The 20,529-nt window shown below is 41.8% G+C and overlaps 1 protein-coding gene across 6 annotated transcripts in view; it reads right to left on the bottom strand.

Annotated features, from left to right (window-relative positions):
* KCNC1 (potassium voltage-gated channel subfamily C member 1) overlaps positions 1–14,560 on the bottom strand; it is a 136,916-nt gene extending 122,356 nt beyond the window's left edge. For 2 of the 6 annotated variants that reach the window (XM_063333073.1, XM_063333079.1), the window contains exon 1: positions 13,623–14,558. In XM_063333073.1, the coding sequence (XP_063189143.1) occupies positions 13,623–14,192 (570 nt within the window). In that variant the 5' untranslated portion in view covers positions 14,193–14,558. Of the gene's footprint in view, positions 1–13,622 lie in introns of all 6 variants that reach the window. The other 4 variants (XM_063333076.1, XM_063333074.1, XM_063333077.1 and 1 more) reach the window with 3 other exon arrangements.
* Positions 14,561–20,529: the final 5,969 nt, after the last annotated feature.

Genomic DNA, 20,529 nt, shown 5'->3' with positions numbered 1-20,529 from the left:
ATAAACATGGTACAGGACTTGTGAACGTAGTTCCCACACGTAAATTGTGTACTGCACCTTTCTGAATGTATTTCTGAGCCCTTTGCCATCTGTGTACATTACAGCTCTTGTAGGAAGATCTTTAGACCAAACTACTGCTGTATCCGGACGGTCATGTACAAGCTTATAGTAAAAATGTCTTTTTTGTTGTTGTTGTTCTTTTCCTAAAGCTGTCAAAGTGAGGAGCAAGGGATGCCACAGAAAGGGGTTTCTACTAGAAGTTTTGCAGTTACTACAATTAACGATGTGCCCACAGCTACCGTAAGTGGAAATTACATGTTAGACTGGCATTGCTAAATGAAACCTGTTGGCTATTGGGATGAACAATGTAGTCAGATATCCTTGTGGCAAAAAAAAAAAAAAAAAAAAGACCTGTTGTTCCTAACATTCATGTCTAGGATCTCTGCTTAAATTTACCACAATTCCTGTAATTAAAATACCTGTAAACATGTACATCTTACTTCCACAATAGATTTAGGACAATCAGGATAAAAAGAGATTAGATGAAATTTCTCGCTGGTCTGAATTAGACCTTGATGCTGAAGTCAAGAGCAGGAAAAACTTGTTGTCTTGGATATTTTGCACTTCAATATTGAATAATTGCTTAAATTCTAACGATATTTTGTTTATTTCTTGTCCTTTTTGTAGAAGTTTTTTAAAGGATTTTCATAAATAGTTATGACTCACAGAACCTTCATGATTCAAGGAGATATCTCCTTATCTGAGATATCTTATCTCAGTCTTCTTATCAGATGATGATAAATAGATGCACAAAGCTATCACAACTGACATTTTTAAAAGTTTTCAATGCCTAGCTTAAGAACCTTTGGGGATCAGCCTAAGGAGATAATCTGCAGCTGTCATTGACTTCAAGGGGAGCTATGAAAATCAGGCTCTGGTGCTGAAATTCCTGTTGCAACCTCCTTTGTGAGATCAACATTTATATCTAAGGAGGAATTTTGCTACTGCAGGGTCTCCAAGGCTTAGCAAGCCCATTGACATGGCAGTTACCCCAGTGTCTAAAAACCTGCTTGTGATTACCTTGTTTTCAGCATGTTTTCAGATGCAGTAGTGGGCCTTTTGGATGCCAAACACAGCGTCTTGAAAACACTATTCTTCTTGTTGCAAGACAGTAGTTAAAAAAATGTACATATTTAATTACAAAATAGGCTGGAATGGTTTTCATGTAGAACATACAAAGAACAAGAGGTCTAGGAACACAGCTCCAAACTTCCTGGCTTTTGCTCATATTCCTGCCACACTTCCCAGTAAGACTCCTCTTTCATCTACATTTGCCGTAGTCCCTCCTTTCTCCCTTTCTAATAATTTAAGAGACAAGATGACAGAACAGATTAGAAAAATACCTATAAATAATACCGTACGTAAAGAAGCATTTACCCACTGAGTCTTAAAACTCATTCCCTGATTTGGTTCTATTTTTATAAGCCTCATTTTACTTGACACTGACAATGATTCATATAAATATTAAGTATTCATTTTTAGTCCATTGCACATAAGTGAAGCTAAACTGTAGTGTTCTTTGCAATTTTTACCCTGCAGGTCCTTCCTTAGGATGGAAAGAGGGATAGGAGGATTCAGTTCCTGAGTACTCTGCAATTTGATGCTATGGTCCTATATTAGATAGCATAGATGTAGCATTTTTAAAATTTGCAATGCTATTTATATTTTAAAGGGTTTTTTTGTTGATCTTTTTTTTCTTCTGCAGGATATAAAAATAGAATGTGTTACCCTGAATTAAAATCTGAAGGCTGTGGAATATAACATGATTTCTTATTTATACCTCTTTGTTGTGTTGTAGTTATGCAGAACAACTCTATCATTACTCTATCATTGTCCAAAAGTTTTGTTTTTTAGGCTGCACAGCAAAGCTATTTAAACAATGAAAGAAAATATTTTTTTCAATATTTGTCACTTCTAAATTCTAATACAATTGTGTTTCGGTTACAGCAGGAGTAGATCTGACAACAGATGGTAGAACTGCAAAACTGCCTCTGCTTCATTAGAGTCCCTGGCAAGACTCCTATATGTAAGGTAAATTACAGTAGAGAGGGATATTTAACAATATACCCTTCACAGTTTCCACTAAGATTTTGAACTAGTATTACATGTATCATAAAGGCAGTGAATGTAATAGCTAGAATGTTTATTGATCACTTCTGTGTTGGTTCTTAATGCCAGAGCTAAAGCATACATGCTGTAAAAGGCCTTAATCTTGCAAAGATTTGTTCTAATGCTTTTCCAAGTCAAATTTATCCTGGCAATAGTTTAATTCAGATCACTTTCCTTTAATGGTTATAATGCACTTTGAAATATTAAGAAGTAATAAAATGTAAGTGATCAATTTCCATTTAAATTAAAAGAATGTTTATGTTAAAATATTGATGAAAAGGCAATCTTCAAAGATTTTAAGAATGCTATATTTACATGGCATGACTGAAAGGTGACAGATTGATAGCCCTGGGAAATGTAGGTCTTTTCAAAACAAATTATGTGATGTGTCCTTACATTGACTTGGAGCTCGCTTTCCAGTGTGGCAGAACTGCTCAGACTTTGGGGTGAAAAAGTTCTACTTCTCTGTATCCTCTACTACTGTGTATCATCTCATACTTTTTTGTGTGTTTTGTACATTCCTCCTACATAGGGGCTGCACAGAGATCACTAAATCATTGCACCTGGGTCATCCTGCAGTCAACCGCATGATGACAACATTCGGTTATTTCCTAACAGGAACCAGCTTCGAACTAGTGAGTGATTGAAAAGAAAAAACAAGCATTGTCACATGCTGAAGTTGTGCTGTCTCTGACAATGTCACTGCATATATCTGTTTTCTGCCCTTAATCTTGCTGCATTACCAGTAGCCCAGAATTACCACACAGGAACATTATTGGGAAATGCTGCTTTGCCACATACCCAGTATATTAGTTTGTGAATTCCTCATTCCGTGCAAACTGGATCAACTTCACTAACTGCCTGGGTTATGCAGCTGTCTGAAGTTGGGAAGTCTCTTGAGCAGAGATGGATGAAAATTTGAAATCCTGCAGTTCAAGGAGGATGTTTAAACCTGAAATTTCACAGTTGAAGCAAAAAAATGTAGCCACTGGATTATTGCATCCGGGGAACTGTTTCACAGTACTAATATCTCCTGTTTTCATTTGAGCGTGTTTTTGAAAACAGCTTATATTCGGTCTGTATTCGGCAAGCATATTTAAAAGTCTGTGCCTGTTAGTGAAGAAAAATTATGGGCATTAACAAGGCTTTGATATAAGGCAGTTGCCAATAATACTAAAGCAGTTCTGGGCACAGGCAGAGACAATACTGTAAGCACTGGGAAATTTTAATATGCATTTAAAAAAATTACATCTGCAAGGTTAGTGTTTTGGGAATTGTAAGTTTGAACTCCCATGGCTATATCCTTTTATGAGTCTGGCCTCAGAAGTGAAGATGTAGGAACTAACCGCTAGATTTCCATGACGCTGGAGTGATGGAGCGAGATGGTGGGTGCCCAACCCTGCTGTCTTTGCACTAGCTGGCACAGCTCATACCACACGTTTTGAAGAATCATAGCTTTGGGTGGTCTTCTGCTCCAGTCCAGGTTGGTTTGGGAAACACTGCATCTGGGTATAGTGTAAATTCTTCCCAGAGATGCTTACTGTTAACTTGCTGGTTTTATGGCAATAGAATTTAGAGGTGTAAACAGAGATTATAACCTTATTGTGGTAGTTACTGAAATAAACACATAGTAAGGGAGAGACAAAATAAAGCAAAGCAAGTAACCTGAGAAAAGTTGTTTTCCTATTTTGAATATGACGTAGTAAGATTAAATGTCTTGTATGATTCCACACGGAGTAAAATTCATAGAAAATGAGCAGGGCTGAAGCATATCCAAATGACGTGGCTTAATGAGCTAATATAATGTGCTGTTTGTGAGCTTGTGCCATTGCAAATTTTCAGGTGCTGAGCTATACGAATATGGCCTGCCTTCATACTACCGGCATGCTGTAGATACTAGCTGAAATCCCTGAGTGGATTCTTCAGAGCTAACATATGCAAGCAAGTAGGGTGCACAAATAATGACTTTAGTCAGATGTGCTAAGAAATGCTCGCTTGACGAGCTGCATTAATTCAGTTGCTTGCAATCATCTGTCCAAATCTCAGGTTTTGGCGTTTATTTTAGGTTGGTGTTTTTTTTTTTCTTTCTAGTAAATTCAGACCATGCAGATCTGTGTATATTCCTGCGGACATGTGTGGACTGTTCTGAATGAACGTTAAAGATCACATAATAAGAACAAAGGCTTACCCTGCTCTCCTAGCCAAGACATCCTTTGAGGACAGTAAGTGCGCAGTTTTGGGAGGAAGTGCTGTAGGTGATGGCAGTATATACATGAAGATAAATTTGTGGTTTGCAGTTGAAGACACTATAGAATTGCTATTGAATTTCAAACTTTTCATTTGCCTTTAGTTCACGTCACTGACACTTACAAGGTAAAATGAGCTTCTTTTCTTAGAGGAGCAGGTTCTCCAAAACAGTGAATGCACTTTTGCACTATTGATTTCCTGCTGCTTAGACATAACTAACATTTCGAGTAATCTATACGGTTTTGAAATTTACATTAGGTCTTTTAATAAAATCACTGGCACCTTTGGGACTTCTTGGTAGGATAAACACTGAAACTCCTATCAGCTGAATGCTAAATTTCAATATCGCTTAAGCAAAATTCAGATACAAGCTGATCTGCTGCCGCCCCAAAAAAAGAAAACCAAACACTCCCCACCACCACCCCCAGCAACTGACTCAGTTTGGTATTGGTTGAGCTAGCATAGGTTGTTCTTGGTTTGTCCTTACAAAGCGCTTTACTGAAAAAGCCTGAGTTAAAATCAGTTCCGCAGTATGCGGGACACATTCCCGAGAAGTGCTAAGACGTACTGTCACTAGATTTCTTGCAAAACTCCACACTATAAGCAATGGGGAGATCCATGCTAAAAAAAGAAACAGGAATAGCATGATGTGGCTGATAGGATGTTGTCATGTTTTTAGAGTAGAGATCAGAGGCTGCTGTGAAGGCAAGCCCTTTTGCATTGAGTATTGTGGCAATTACACAATTGTCCTTGTCCTGAAAAATTTTTCCTGAAATAGGTCTGCATGGGTCTCTGGCTGGATCCCACTAAAATCAGTGGTAGCTGTGGCAGTGGCCCTATGAGGTGGGGTGGGATTTTGCTGACGGTCTCTTAACTCCTTGCCCATGTCCTTTTCTGCTATAAGACATGACCTCCCTTCCGCTGGAGGTTGTAGGTGCTCAGCATTTTTAGGGCTTTCTCCCTATTTTTGAAGTCTGTTGTCAAATTAGAAGCATTCTGATGGAAGGTTTTCATTTAATTAATAGCTGGGTAAATCACAAAGCTGGCCTCCACCGCCTATACCTGTCAATTGATCCAGCATAATGAAGACTGCAAGAATCCAAACTGAAAAACAGAACGTGCTTATTGGAATGAATTTTCAAAGTGAAATCTGTAGCTGCATTTCTGATGCCTGTCAAACAGTAAGGGACCTGAACTGACCAATCTTTCTGTATTTGAATAAGGAAATGCAGATAATGTTTTAAATGTGTTTTTGGAGGACCAAAGTGGGCAGGAATAGGGATTCTGCTGCAGTTGAAACAAAGAGCTATTATTCTGTTGGTGTATTTCTGTGCACATTTTTAATTTTTTTTTGTGAATGCTGAGTAGGTGATCCAGGAAGTTCAGGAAAATAGATGGATTCAGTTTGGTTGTGCAGTTAAAATGCCTGGTTTAACTCATATTTGTTTCTGAGAAATTATAAGACTCGGTAGGAACAGCTTTTGCCTTTGTTATTTAAAACAAGATAATCCATTTTACTAATTCTTAAAAGGGACATCCTTTCCCAGCTTTTCAAGTAAACAGCAAGTGGGAGATTTTAAACCGTTTCATGTGGTCACAACACTACAGTGGTCTTGACCGAACATTTTCCCAAAGTAAATCTAGCAGTGCTAAGACGTGCCGCTGCTCCTGAACTATCAACAAAATTACGTAAGTGTGTGCCAGCAGCGTGTGCCTGTGTTGGTAGCTCGTGTGCAGCACACACATCACTGGCTGTCTGCAGTGCACTGAAATCGGAGATTTATTGCATTTACAAAGGGCCATTACAATGCAATTTTAACTTACTGTCATTAAAGGGTCTTACATCATAAGCAATCACTGCAAAAAGCCTTGGACTGAGATTTATTCATAATTTTTATAGCATGATTTATTAGAGACCCCATTGTATCTTATAAATCATATCTGAAAAAATGAAAAGCAATTAGGGCTACGTCCTTTCACCTTTACCCGTGTGGGGTAGTACCTTGTTCTCAGCCCGAAGGAAACAGGGATATTCCTGGAGTAAGCTATCACTACAAGAGTAGGAGTGAAGACAGCAAAATCTGGGTCCTTACTGAGCACAGGAGAGAGATGTAAAAATTATTCCAGAAATGACAGCATTCAGTTTATATTTCGGGGGGAGGGGGTGGTTCTCCATGGATTCATAGATTTCTCTGATTTCATCCGATCCTAACACTCCTGTGTACCATTTGGAGTGAATCACATATTTATGTAATGCAATATTCGGTAGAGAAAGCCAAGTCAGCCTTCTAATACTGTTCTTTCCTCAGATCAAATTCAGCATATAGTAAGTGAGAAGCTCATTGTAATACAATTGCAAAGATCTCAAAATGGCTGTTCTATTAGTCTTATCCCCCCCAAAATGCACTGAAATTTCATAAAATCAAGCCTATACAAAATGGAAACTCAGTTTTGCCATCTGTATTTGCATGAGAAAGAATTACGCACTTGATTATCAATTAGGGCCCAATTTTTCAATCTGAATACCCCTGCTTGTCCTTTTGATTATGAAATACAGCGCTTGGCTACGACTTGGTTGAACATTAATTGAAGTCATGTGGTTTGAGTGGGGATGTATTCTATAGCCCTTTGCAGTAAAAAATGCCAGTACAATCGTGAAGACCTTTGCCAGTATTAGAGCTCTATGTTTTGATGCAATGTGCTCAAGATGCTCATGTCTTTAAACAATTATGAAAATATATATTTGAATATGTATGTTCCTAATAAATTGCTAAGATCTATTGCGCTTCAGTGCTTCGGAATGGGAATATGCAATGTATCTACTAAAAAAGCAGTATGCTGCAATTAATTTGTTATCCTGAACAACACTGCAGGAAAAATCATTTCTATCTTTGAAGTTGGTGGTAATTTTGGCACTGAATTTCAGTAACAGTAAGGCTGGGCCCTCTGTTGCTGATTTGCTAAAATCTCTCCTTATGTTAAAAGAAAAGCAATATGTATAGACTTTACTAAAGTATTACCATAAATAAACACAGATCAGTCACTTATTTTTAAAAATAAGAAAGACAAATACCGATGAATACTAGGCTGCACAGCAGAAGGAAAAACAAGATGGAAAAATAGTTTTCCTAGGTGTAGTCCAATATATCACATTTTTGTGAGCAGTTCTAAAATAGAAATATTATAATTGATCCATAGATCCTGTCATCCTTTGTCTCATGATATACGAACAGAGGATACCAGTATTTTGTTGCCTCTTTTTCCTAACCAAAGCCAAAATAGCAAATGTCAGGAGAAGGGCAAAGAAAATAATTGAAGGCACATAGGGATGAATTAAAGAGAGAAGGGGCCAAATATCATACCAAAACCAGTCACTAAATTCATATCGATTTCAGTGGCACCAAGGTTACATTTTCAGAAGTATTTCGGGACGGTTTAATTTAGAAGTCCTTCCTCATATGGAAATCCCACTCATCATCGTAGGAGGTGGTAGTGATAGGAAGACATATATATGTGTATGCATATGATGGTATGATCCATACAATCACAGCCTTGGCTAAATCAAGTAAATTTTGTAACCTAGAAACATTAAAATTAAGTAAGATTTAAAAAAATAAAATGGCAACAGATGCTGTTCTTTTTTAAGGTTTTAGAATAATAGAAATAAAATTGGAAATAGGCAAATGGATTTAAAAAACCTTCCTTGAATTAAAACTGCTAAGTCTGTACTAGCCAGCCATAGATTTTTCAGATGGATAACATCATCCCTCTCATCTCCCTCTGAGGTTGTGACTTCAAAGAGATTGTGAGATGTTTTGGGCCGACATCATATCTTCCTATGTGTTTCTGAACAACTCAGACCAATGAAGTCATGATCCTGCACAGCTGCTATGATCTTTTTTTTGGTGATGGTTTTAAAATGTATTACTTCTGAAGTTAGAGGGACAATTCCCAGGAGTTATTTATGAGAGTGCCTGCTCCCACCTTGGCTAACTTGATAGGGACTGAACATGGGACTTCACGTGAGCGGTGAACACTTTCTAGCTGGCATTGCAAAGGCTTCTTTGGACAGGATGCAGAGAAGACTATACCATGCTTACTAATGGGTTATATAAGGATTTGCAGTAACATGTCCTTTGATGGAAGAAAATAGGAATAAAATGGGATTTTAGGAACTATATTAATAATGAATGACAGAATGGTCGTTAATAGATGTCTGTCTGTAATTCCATTATACTACAAGTGCAGGGGAAACTTCATTTAATGTGGAAAGATTCTCATTTTTCCAGAGCTGTAATGCAGCGTGCAGTTAAAATTAGGCTGTCTCGTTAATTGTCAAAGTATATGGTGAGAATTACTGCAGCAAGATTCAGTGCAGGATTAGATATGTCTCTGCAGGGGAGACCTTGCAGAAAGGCCCAAGGTGGAAGGGCAACTCCATCAGGGCCCCTTTGATGAAATCTCTCTCTGGGGAGATGGGATGCCTGTGGGAAGGGGAAAGCGTGGGGGGCAGCTCTCCTCCTTTCTCTCCCTGTCTGCTCACGCTTGGCGGGACCCCCCGGAGCACTGTCTGTGGAGTGCTCCTGTGCGAAACATGTCCTGCGTCAGACAGCTGCAGAATAAGTTCCCCTTGTGCAAGGCAATGAGTATCCATTCCCACCCCCTGATACTTCCCCAATTTCTGAGTTTAGCTGTACTGGGCCAGGGTAAAGGATGAGCAGAAATCACCCCAGACTCTATAGTCTCTCTATAACCCAAGACACTATGGTTATTCAGGAACTCAAATCCCATAAGCTTTCTCGTACCTACGTGATGTAGTTTATATAGAGAAAAATCAGTTTAAATGAACACAACAAGGTTGAAATGCTCTGGAGTGTACAAAAGACAGCTGGAAGAAATCCCTGGGGAATACATTTTTCCTCATCTCTTCCCAACTATCCTTTTTCCTGTCTCCTTCTCAGTGTCGGAAACTTGTCCTTCAAAAATCACCCACTGAGGAAAGCAGATCCTTCTGCAGAATGTGAAGGGAGAACACGAGGGAAGGGTGAGTGAGAGTTTTGCCATAAGCCTTTCCTCTTTCAGATGAGAGCTGTATAGCATATGCCAGGATGGCAAGTCAAGCCATTGAGGACTTTCCATAGGATCCCAAGCAGCTTTTATTTTAAAACAGTAAAAATATTTATTTGGAAGGACTACAAAAGCTTTCCTGAGGGTTCACTAATGAAGCTTAACTGTCCAATTTGAATGTGAGCACTAGCGCAGAATCTCAGCTGAAAGCTCCTGGTTCCCAAGCACTGACAAACCTAATGACTGTGAGTTAACACAAACACAACCTTATCCTGCTGGGGAAAACAAGAGGGAAGGGAGCAAAGATGTTAGATACCTGCAGGCTAAGCTCCCCAGGAAGTCAGTGGGAGTTTCGCTAGTGTAAGAACAGCATGACCAGACATAAATATAAAGGAGACAAGATGCTAGGAAAATATTTTTCACACATTTGTGTACTGAAGGGCCTGTGAAGTCTAATGAGTGCGGAAGGCGGGAACTCTATTACAATATGAGATATGCTGCTTTAGTGTATCTGTGTAGCTTTCTGTGTGACTCTATTTCCCCCTTTGTGTCTGCTTATGAAAAATAAATTTACAAAGTTGCCTGACCATGCAAAAAAGACGGCTCTAATAAGCTTTAAAGAAACGTCTCACCAATTGAGGTGCACAATATCCATTGACATGCAGTGATATTTAGCTGCCTGATCAGATGCTTCTGAAAATCCACCTGTCTGTCTGCCTATGCCCCCAGTATCTCTGTAAATCTGATCTTTTCCATCACCTTATCTATTACTCTGTTCAGACCTCCAGGTACCAGACTTTGCCTCCGTTATCCAAATGTGGATTCTTTAAGTTATGGAGAAGTGCGACATCCGTTTATCTTATTAAGGTAGGTGTCTAAGGTAATATATGATTTGAAACAAGATACCTTTTCTTATTACAAATTTAGAAGACAATGCAATTTTTAGAAGTATTTAATATTTTTAGAAAGAACTACCTTATTTAAGACATTAGTGTTTAGAAAACTAGAATTTAATTAAACTCAGGCACTATTGTTTTAACAAGAAACGGTTGACTATGTTGCACCTGAAGACAAACGATTAGTGACTGGGAGCTTATGCTTTATTCGAAGTAAGTTTAGAAATAGACAAAATTTGCAGAGTTAGCTGATTTTGCCTGACATACACAAATGCTCTTCCAGTCTCCCCTGGCCGCCTACAATGAGAACAGATGTAATTTAGTATGAGTTAGGTGCTGGTGAAGCAAAACAGTCAAATGTACTTGTATTTGTAAGCAGTGTCCATCAAAATGCTCCAAGAATGGCTAGATTTGAGTAAATGCTGAGTTTTCCGTAGACAGTTACTAAACATTCACTGAATTAGTCCAGAGAAATCTTGCTTTATTCAGATATGCAGGTTTTCATTTTATCTTAAAATTCATATACTGTATTGCTTTTACTTGCCCCAGTGTAACAGTATGATGGTTATGTAAACTGATGTTTATATTAAGGTGTTATTTTGACAGACATTTTGGTGCCATATGTAAACACCAAACGTATATAATAACCACCATTAGTAGAAGTCCCACATCCAATCAGGATGACAAATTTTTGTGATGTATTTTTTCAACAAAATGGCAATGTGAATTTAGATTTTTGCATGACTGAAATACAGTTTGCAATTGAAAGTAGCAAACACAATGAAAGGTGAGGTAACAGTGGATTTGTTGCCTGACTGTACTTTGCTAATGATTGCTCTAATATACCATTCACTTGTTAATGATGCTATCAATTATTTTACTGTAAATTAGCTATTGTGAGTTTAAGGTCTTTTTGCAATGTCTGTGTTAGGTTACAGGAGCATAAATCAAACTCCCATCTCCTTTTACATCCATAACCATAACATACGGCTTTTATTAGAAAATGTTAAGTCTCTTATAATGTCTTCTTAATGGACAGTGTGTGCATGTGTTGATGATGAAAGCCATCTTCCTTCATGCAAAATATTAATGCCTGTGGCCTACGTCTCCATAGATACAAGTTAAAGAATCATATTTAACCCATGAAATATTCAGTATACACTTCAACTTTGCCTAGAATTCATATTTCTCTAGTATAACAATCCTTTAAGGAAAGAACAAGTTAGAGGTAAATCAGGGGTTGAATTCTTCCAGGTATGCATACATAATTGTGAATAAATGGTATAACATCCAGTGCAAAAAAAACCCCAAAAACCACCAAATCACTGTATAAATGCCTATTCCTAAATGAAAATACCCGTAGAGAATTAGAAAATGGAGTTTATATCCTACAGCTTGTACATCACAAGGACTCTTAATATTGGTTATAAATTTTGTCCTCTGACCTAAAGTATCATAATGCTTCCAAGCAAAGGGGTGTTTTAGCCTCTGTTTGTATCCTTTTCATCGGGACAGCATTATCCATTTGGCTTTTGGACCATTCCACAAAGTCTTGGACAAGCACACTGCTTTGACTTGAAATGTGTTTCACCAACAGATTCCTGGGCACCAGAGAGATCTGCTATTCAAATCAACGCCTGCTAATGTTGGGCTTGATTAAAGGAAGCTAACTAAGCCTTTTGAAGGATACCCTCCAGCCTTCCCTCTCCGTTTCCATGTTCCCTTGGCAGAAATCAATGATTTGAAAGCTGCAATTCAACAGCATCATCCTTTCATCTCATGGTAAATATTTTATTATTCCTTTATCCTCCATGCTGTTTAAAGGAATTCATTTAAAATATTAACTTCTTTGTTCAGGAGGGAAATCTCCAAAGGGTATGCAAAAAAGAATCTTTAGAAATGCACCAAGATATAACTCCAGGCTCTGCTCCAGCTTTCCCAATTCATTCAGTCAGACCTGGTGGCTCCTTGCTGGAACTCTCTGCTCAGACCAAAAGTCTCCAGCAGCTGCTGTTCCACCGCCCATTCATACATGACCAGCTTCCCTGTCCCTGCTCCCTGCATTTCCACTTCTCTTTCCTCCATCCATCCAATTTGCTCCCTAATCTGATCTCGCTTCTTTGATCCTCGTCAGAAACACTGATCATCCTCCCACACCAAAGCACCACTCATCCCTACCGACGGCTGGCAGCAATTTGGCTGTAACAAAGGTACATTTAAGAGAGGAGTAGAAGCTATCCAAACCAATTTCTTTGTGAAGGCACTATCCTTCATCTGTTTTCCTGTTTATCAATATGGGTATCTTGGGGGCTAATCCTGATGCTGCTCCTGAAGGAAATGTTTTCTTTACTTTTGACTTCAGGAGCAGAATCAGGCCCTAATTAATGTAATTATCCTCATATGTGACACTATAAAAGGTGCCTTCTTAGAGGAGTTGCGTGACTGTTTAAGACCATCTTTATCCACAGCTATGCTGTGAACTGCACCCGTGTGCATTCCCTTTCCAAAACAACCGCAGGCACCAGGAGAGGAGGAGTTGCCCTTCAGTAGCCAGGCAAGAAACCTGTCAACCACAGTGTCCCTTTCACATGAATGAACCCTCTTCTCTGATTAATACTTTGCATTTACCTCAAGGGAAAAGACAGAGTAAGGAGGTAAGTGAGGAACTGAATTACCCATTCTCAGAAAAGCATGATCATAAATATTTAACATGGTACGTATGAGAAAAGAGAAAGGAACAGAGTCCCTTTCCAGTCCAGGCTGAGAAACTCTCTAAATCCCCTGGCCTCCCAGGGACTGCCAGCTCCCGTGATCCTTTTTCCATCTTGTAAAGGGGAGAGAGCCGTTAGCTCATAAGAGGGATAGACAAGGTGTCTCTCTTTAATGGGGGATGACTGACTGTAAAAATCTGTGCATTGAAGGAAATTACCTGGTATAATGGAGATCTCCCTGGCCCGTGAATGGGAGCTTGCCCCAGGCTGTGGGTTTTTAGAGAATAAGGGTCTCTGGAAGCCCACATATGAGTACATGAGCTCATGCCTTGGTGTCCACTCGTGGCCCATGCATGGGGCCTGCTTGAGAGCATGGGTTATGTCCTCATAGCCTATGCATGAATTTTGTATGGCTACACACATGGATGGCTGCTCTGCGCTGACAGAGGAGATAACCCTGATGATGCTGGGAGGAAGTGGGACTGAAGGGAGGTTCGAGTGTTTTGATGAAGGTGCTGATTGCATAGCTTACCCTTGCATATCTGGAGGAGTAGGGATCCTCAAAGAGTGCCCAGATGCGGGGCTGCCACCGTCTCCAGAAGCCCCCAGACCTGCCATCTGGGGAGTCACTAAGTGCTAGGCGTTTTGTCATCTCCAGCTCCTCTTCACCATCACCAGAGTCTCCGGTGCCATCTATGTCTCCGTCCTCAGCACTGCTATCCAGGGGTGCCCCACCAAAGCTGTCCAGAGCCTCTTCGGCGTCGCGATGCTGCCGGTAGGTCATCCAACAGCAGGGCTCCACATCGGTCTCATCGATGCCCCAGAAGGCCAGCTCCTCCTCATACAGGGGCCCACACACGTCCGCGGGGCAGTGCAGCTTGCCAGTGCGGTAGTAATTCAGGATGTGGGCAAAGACGCCCGGGTGCCGGTCAAAGAAAAACTCATCCGTGCGAGGGTCATAGTCGAAGTGGCTGTGGGCATCGGGTTCGGCGATCCAGGCCAGCCGAGTGCCGGGCAGGGTGCGTAGGGTGCTGCGGTAAGTCTGGTGCCTAGTCCCTCCCACGTTGATCACAATGCGGTCGCTCTCGTCGCCCTGGCCCATCTCGTCTCTTATTAGGCATGTCGCAGACTCATCCAAGCAAGCACGGCAGGCAGCAAGCCCATAAGGGGACGGCTGCTCGGCGGCAGTCGGTGCCTAATCCGAGCCCCGATGCAGGCCCGCGGGGGGCGAAGGGCCCCGGCCAGCTCTGCTCCCCGGGGGCCGCTCCGAGGGGAAGCCGGTGCCGGTGTCTCCCGGCGCTGCACCGCCTTCGTCTGAAGTCAGACGCTCGGGGGCCGTGGTAGCTGCAGCGGCGGCGGAGGGGCAGGGGCAGGGGGGGCCATGCTCCGGGAGCGCGGGCGCTGCGGTGCCGGGTGCGGGGACGTGCCGGAGGGGGAGGGCCCTTCCCTGGTTGGACGTGGCCAAAAGCACAAAAAAAAAAAGGGGGGGGGGGGGGGGGAGAAAAAAAAAAAGAGGGGGGAGAAAAATCGCAGCGCCGGCACTGCCCACAGGTGCTCCGGGCGGGGGCTGCGGGGCGCCGGGCAGGAGGCGGAGGTGGGCGCCGGGGCGGGCTGCAGCCCCCGGGGGGTTCCAGCGGGGCTGCGCCCCCGCCCCTCCCGCCGGTGCTGAAGGGACAGCGCCGCGCACCGCCCTCCCGCCGCGCCGCCGCCGCCCCTGCCCCTGCGGCCGGGCCGGGCCGGGCCGGGTCGAGCGCGATGCCGGTGCGGGCGGCGGGGACCCGCGGCGCCGCCGCTGCTCGTCCCGCTGCCGGCGCCGCCGCTGCCGCTGCCGGGCGGCTCGGTGCAGCCCGCCCGCTCGCCGGACAGCGCCGCGCAGGCGCGCTGCTCCCGTACCCCCGCCGCTCGCCGGGTCCTAGCGCCGGCCGCGCCCCGAGGGCGCCGTCCCCGGGTCCCGCCGCCGCCCCCCGTACTTCCGAACCGACGCCGGGACGGGGCTCCCTGCTCCGGTAGCCCCGCCTGAAGGAAGAGCGCCCTCACACTCCGCTCACGTCCCGAGTAACCGGCCTGTCGCGCTGAGGATCCGTTGGGTTTTCTGGTGCTGCCCCGCACTCGGCTCTGAGTGACCCTCTCCAGCGCTATTGAGGTAATTCACGGCTGTTCCCGTCCTTCGTGGACTGAACTCACTGAAGGGCAAAGAAGCAAAATTCAAGATCTCCTCAGACATAAAATTCTCACGTCGTGAGCAGGGCTGCCCGGGGTGTGCATTTCCTGTTGCATCACACCTTCACCTGGTCCCACACACCTGCTTCATTTCTCCATCTTTTTTTCTATTTTTCTACTGTTCACTTAGTTCTTCTCTAAAGCCTGGGTTGGTAGGAGGCTGTGATTTGGGTTTGTGTTTATTCTTTTTTATTCTCATTAATTTGCAAAGGGAGGTTTCACATCTACAAAAAGAACAGTTTGTGCCTTAGGAGGAGCTTGAAGAAGGGAAGCAGGGAGATGGTTGTGTGGAGGGGGAGTAACAGAAGTATGTAGACGTGTGCTGTATTTTGGTTTATTTGCTGCCAGCATCTCAGGAGGAGTGGGCTTATGAGGGAGCCTTGAAAGCTCGCTGTTGTGGATGACCTCTGTGAGGTCATGTCATGGTGAGTGGATGAGGTGGAGAAACATATAGAGTCATAGAATAGACATAGAATACGATTGAAGGGTACATGGTTGAGGAATGCTACTGGAGTGCAGAAGTGGTAGGGACAACACAGTGCCCAACAGAAGAGGGTAGACTGGGGGAATGCAGTTAGGTTGAGCCTTGAAGGAGAACAGAGATTTGGATGTGCTGGAACAGCAGGTGAAGAACAAGTGGAGGGCTGCCAAGGAGTGAGTGGTGTGGTCAGGCTTGTGAGAGGAGGTGTTTGGCCATGCACAGCTTCCTTGGGTTGCAAAGGAGCATTGCGCATGTTTGAGATGCAGAGAAGAGCGCTTTCCAATAGTTGAGCTCTAAGTCTGTGGTCCAATAGTTGAGGCCTAAACAGCAGAGTTGCCTGTGAAAATGATAAGAGATTGGTCTTGAATCTGGAGAGGCTGAAGGAAGACCCAGGAGCTGGCTGCTGTTTGTGGATGACTTGTGGGAAAAGGGTGAAAGACAAAAGGGAAAGTGAGGCTAAACCAAGGCAACCCTGCACTTCAGCTAGCATAAACTGATGACAAAATCTCCAGGAAGAGGTGCCAGACAGCCACTTGAGCATTGAGATTGAACAGAGGGAGAAAGGTTGATGACAGAGGGAGAAATGTGGGAATTGCAAGTACAGAAAAGCTATCTAAAATCCTTAAGAATTGCCACAAAGGGAGAAGAGGGCAAGTCTGTGAACCCAAGCCTGGCATTAAGAAAGAAAAAGAGGATGATGACCCATTGACAGAAATAATAAAGGTGACAATTATTTTGTAATCATAGTAAGTCACTACTTTTGATAATAATAGATCTGGGGATCAATGGGAAAGCACCGTTAGGGTAGTTTCTGCGAGTTAAAGAGGCTGAGGGAGGTAGGGGACCCAGGAACAAGGTTTAAGGACCTGTGAATCCTAGGCCACTGTGTTCTTCTGGTCACGTCCACAACTGTAGAGGCTCTTGCCCAGCTCATTAGCTCCTGTCTTCCATGTTACCTTACCCTACATCAGTGATTCCTCTTTAGGAATTTCAGTGTTGAGATCTAAGAGGACTGTGTGGCTAAAAGGGATATCTTGCAGCTTGGGTCACTTCAGTTTCTCTTCTCATCTGGGCATCTGCAGGAGGGTTGTACAGGACCTTAGAAGTCATCTGAAAGTGTATCTTAAAAAACGGAAAGCTTGTTTAAAGATAGTTTTCATGGACTCAGGTGGGGAGGCCATACTGAAGTGAACTGTGAGGTTTCTTTGAAGTTACTAAGGCTGTAATTGATAAAGGAGCGTTGGTAGACATGGAAGAGTTGGATATTTCAAAAGATGTGTGAGAGGGACTCAAATCAGAGATTGATAGGAAGGGGGGAGCTGTGAGATCTGGAGCAAGATAGATGCTGAAGTGGGAAGCTGTCTTAAAAATATAAATTGGTAAATGAAGTTTATACATTATTTGGATGTGGAAAACGGAAAATAACATCACGTTTGAAGCTTATATTGAAGTTTGAGAGGGAAAGTATTAGAAAACAATATCTTTATTAAACAAGGATCGTGGCACAAAAGAACTGCATGTTAAGACACAAAGATTTCACTTTGCGTTGTAGATTATAGCATAATTTACATTGTTTTAATTAGTGATAGTTGATGTCACCAGATATCATTTTGATTTACACAAAATGAACATTTTAACTCAGTCCAGAAGGTGCTGTATATCAGCAAAGTTTTGCTTTAAGCCTGCCATATAGTGATATAAAATTCTGGTTTAATTTAAAAAATAAATAAATCCATAATTGGAAATGCTTGGACTACGATAGACAAAACAAACCAAATCATTTTCAAATATCTAATTTGCAGACAAAAGATTTCCATGGAAGTTTGGTTAATCCCAAACTGTATAGTGGCACTTCTGCCCTCCTAGTCTCACTGAAAAATAACAATATTATAACTATTTTTTATTCTGATTTATATTTGACATCTTTAAAGATTCCTTCTGGATGCAGAATAACTGCTTATGCAGACTTGATATCTCAAACTAGAAGCTTCCATCTTCAGGTGCTGGGATGCTGAAGGCTCTCCCCTCACTCTACAAAGACTTCCAACACTATAATGAGATTCTGTAATCCCCTGTGTACATGAGATGAACATATGAATGAATTTGCCACAGTTAGACAGATCCATATTCAGCCTTTTTGGTTTCAAAACAGCTGTGTGTCGCCCCTATGCCTTTAGACTTCCTTAAGAGACAACACAGTAATTTGCAGAAGCAGGATCATGCATTTGGTCACTCCATTGACTTCAGTGGAGTTAAAGGATGAATGAACGAATTGATTGAAAGTTTAGGTCCCTTGTCAACGAACTGAGAGCAGTCACCTCCACACTTCCCACTGGAAAGAGAAGTTAGGCAGGGGGGACTTAATGTGAAAGGGGATGTGTATGTCCAGGAATTATCTAGTTTTTCTGGAATATCTCTTGTTTTAAGTTAAATTAGTAAGTACCTTACTTAGTAATTACCTTACTAAGTTTTGCTTGTTGAAAAGAACTAAACCAACTTTAATAGTGCTGGGAGAACTCTGTGGGAGGCATGGAGGTGGTAGGTTATTCCAATAGTTCACAGTCTGTTTGAAAAAGGATTCAAACATTGGGAATTACATTTTGTTGTTCCCAAACATGGGAATTACATTTTGTTTCCTAAGCTGATTCTCACAACTGGCAAGAGATTTTGATGATCATCTATCCTGAGCTTGGCCTGACCAAAACCTCGCACAAGTAGGGACAAATAAGCTGTAGAGTTTAGAAAGGCCCTTCTAAAGGCCTCCCTTTTGAGGGCATTCTCAGTAGCCAGAGTTACGCAGCTACTACACAGGAGAGTGTATTATATGTGCTTTAAGCAGTCCTGTTAAAGTCATTGGGTCTTCTTATGACCTTAGCTGTTCTTCTAAATCAACATTTTTAATGGTGACAGTGGAAGAATAGCTTTAAGCCATAGATCTATTTTAGTTTGTAAACTACTGTGTAGCAGAAAAAGAGAGTGAGTCCCCTTACTAATTTTATCACTTGTGTCAGGTCACCCTACTGTCCTTTGTGTTCTGATGACACAGGAAGAGTAAGTCCTTCTTTCACCTCTGTATCTGGTGTCCTGGGATCACCTTTGTTGCCCTATGTTTCAGCATCCCTAGGGTAATAATATAGAATGAAAGGTAGGTTGTCTTTCAGACAGAAGTCTAAATTTTGTCTACAAAGAAAAATTTAGCTTGTGGGTTTACATGCTATTCATTTGTTATCCCCCCTGCTCTCTACTTACCACTTTAGCTGAGGACTGCAGTGATTTCTAATGTAACTCCAAAGGAGCTTTCTTCTCAATGTGGGGGGCGACTGAGCATATATTCCCTAATATTCATCAAGCTGGTAACTTATAACTTTAGAGTGCAATTTTAACTTTTATTTATTTGTTTTGATTTTTTTTATGAAGACATTTTACCACGTATGGAAGATGCTGGTTTGACAGATCAAAATCACAGTGTGTTGTATAGGCACAGAGAGCGCATAGGGAAGCTTTGCTTTATGCTTTGGTGCTTTGCTAGTACAACAAGAGTATTGCATTCTGCACACCTCTTTAGCCTCTTCATTCACTGAAGTTCCTAGCAAGGATAGCGACAATGGTGACAGCTAACAAAGCACTCACTCCTGAAATCTAAGCCTACCTAGTCTGAGTTCATCAGCCAGATTATATTCAAACAAAATGGTTATTATTAAAAACTTTTTGACCAATTCTAACAAACTCAACAATATAAAAAGGGAAAAGATATGTTGAGAGAACTGTGACTTTGTGTGCAACTCTGAATACAACTGGAGAGCACATTCAAAATGTTTTAAAGCTGGAGGAAGCTGAGAGAGAGAGATTTATTTGTAAAGGTTATAATCTCAAAAAAAAAAGGCAGCCAGTGCTGGAACACCAGTTTTGCAATGCTTGAATGCTATAACTCAGTCTGTGCTCTCTTGTATTAAATTCATGACAACTCAACAGTATTTCAATGCAGTTATTTATCAGTTTTAGAATGCACCATGCTGTGAGTTGCTCTATCTGTTGATATTGATCCTTGTAAATCATTTGGTTTCAGGTCTTCAAATGGAAATCTGTGATGCACTACAGCATGCAATGTACTCACTTTGTCCTTGAAACTTATTTAAAAACAAAGCAAGCTGCAATTACATAGATGATATTACTTTTCTGAAAGGTTAGATTTACCCCTTTGAACTGTCAATAGTTGGACAAAAGCCTTCCATGGAAAGAATGAGAATGGAGGAGGAAATAGCTGGTTGGTGCTCGATGTTGACTGAGGGAGTCATAGAGGTACTGCATGTCTGAAGAGCTGTGTAGCCCAAAGCCTGATTCAAAGAAGTCATACTGCTTTTAATGAGAGCAGCCAGAGCAGCAGAAGTAATGATTGAATGCTCGTTCTTGTACTTTTGTCTAGCGAGATCTTTTTTTCTTAATTATCTAAGTTTTGCTTGAGTATGTGCTTTGGTTTCATCCATGCTCTTCAACTGTTACATGGCTTTGCTGTGAGCTGAGAAGCTTTTGCTACACTCTGCCTGCTGGGTTGTGTTTTTTTCTCCATCCATTGATACTGAGCTGTGTTTGATTATGAGTGAAGGTTCTTTTTGTTTTGGAAATAGCTTTAGGATGCTTCAGAAAGAGTGCTGGTGTAGAAACATCAGTGTTGCACAAATGCATATCAAACTGTGAGATAAATGGAAGTTGCTCTGGAAAAAAATGGAAGTAATATTGT

Source organism: Chroicocephalus ridibundus, chromosome 4 (assembly GCF_963924245.1).
Source record: "Chroicocephalus ridibundus chromosome 4, bChrRid1.1, whole genome shotgun sequence".
Lineage (NCBI taxonomy): Eukaryota > Metazoa > Chordata > Aves > Charadriiformes > Laridae > Chroicocephalus > Chroicocephalus ridibundus.
This window is presented reverse-complemented; position numbering and strand designations above follow the sequence as displayed.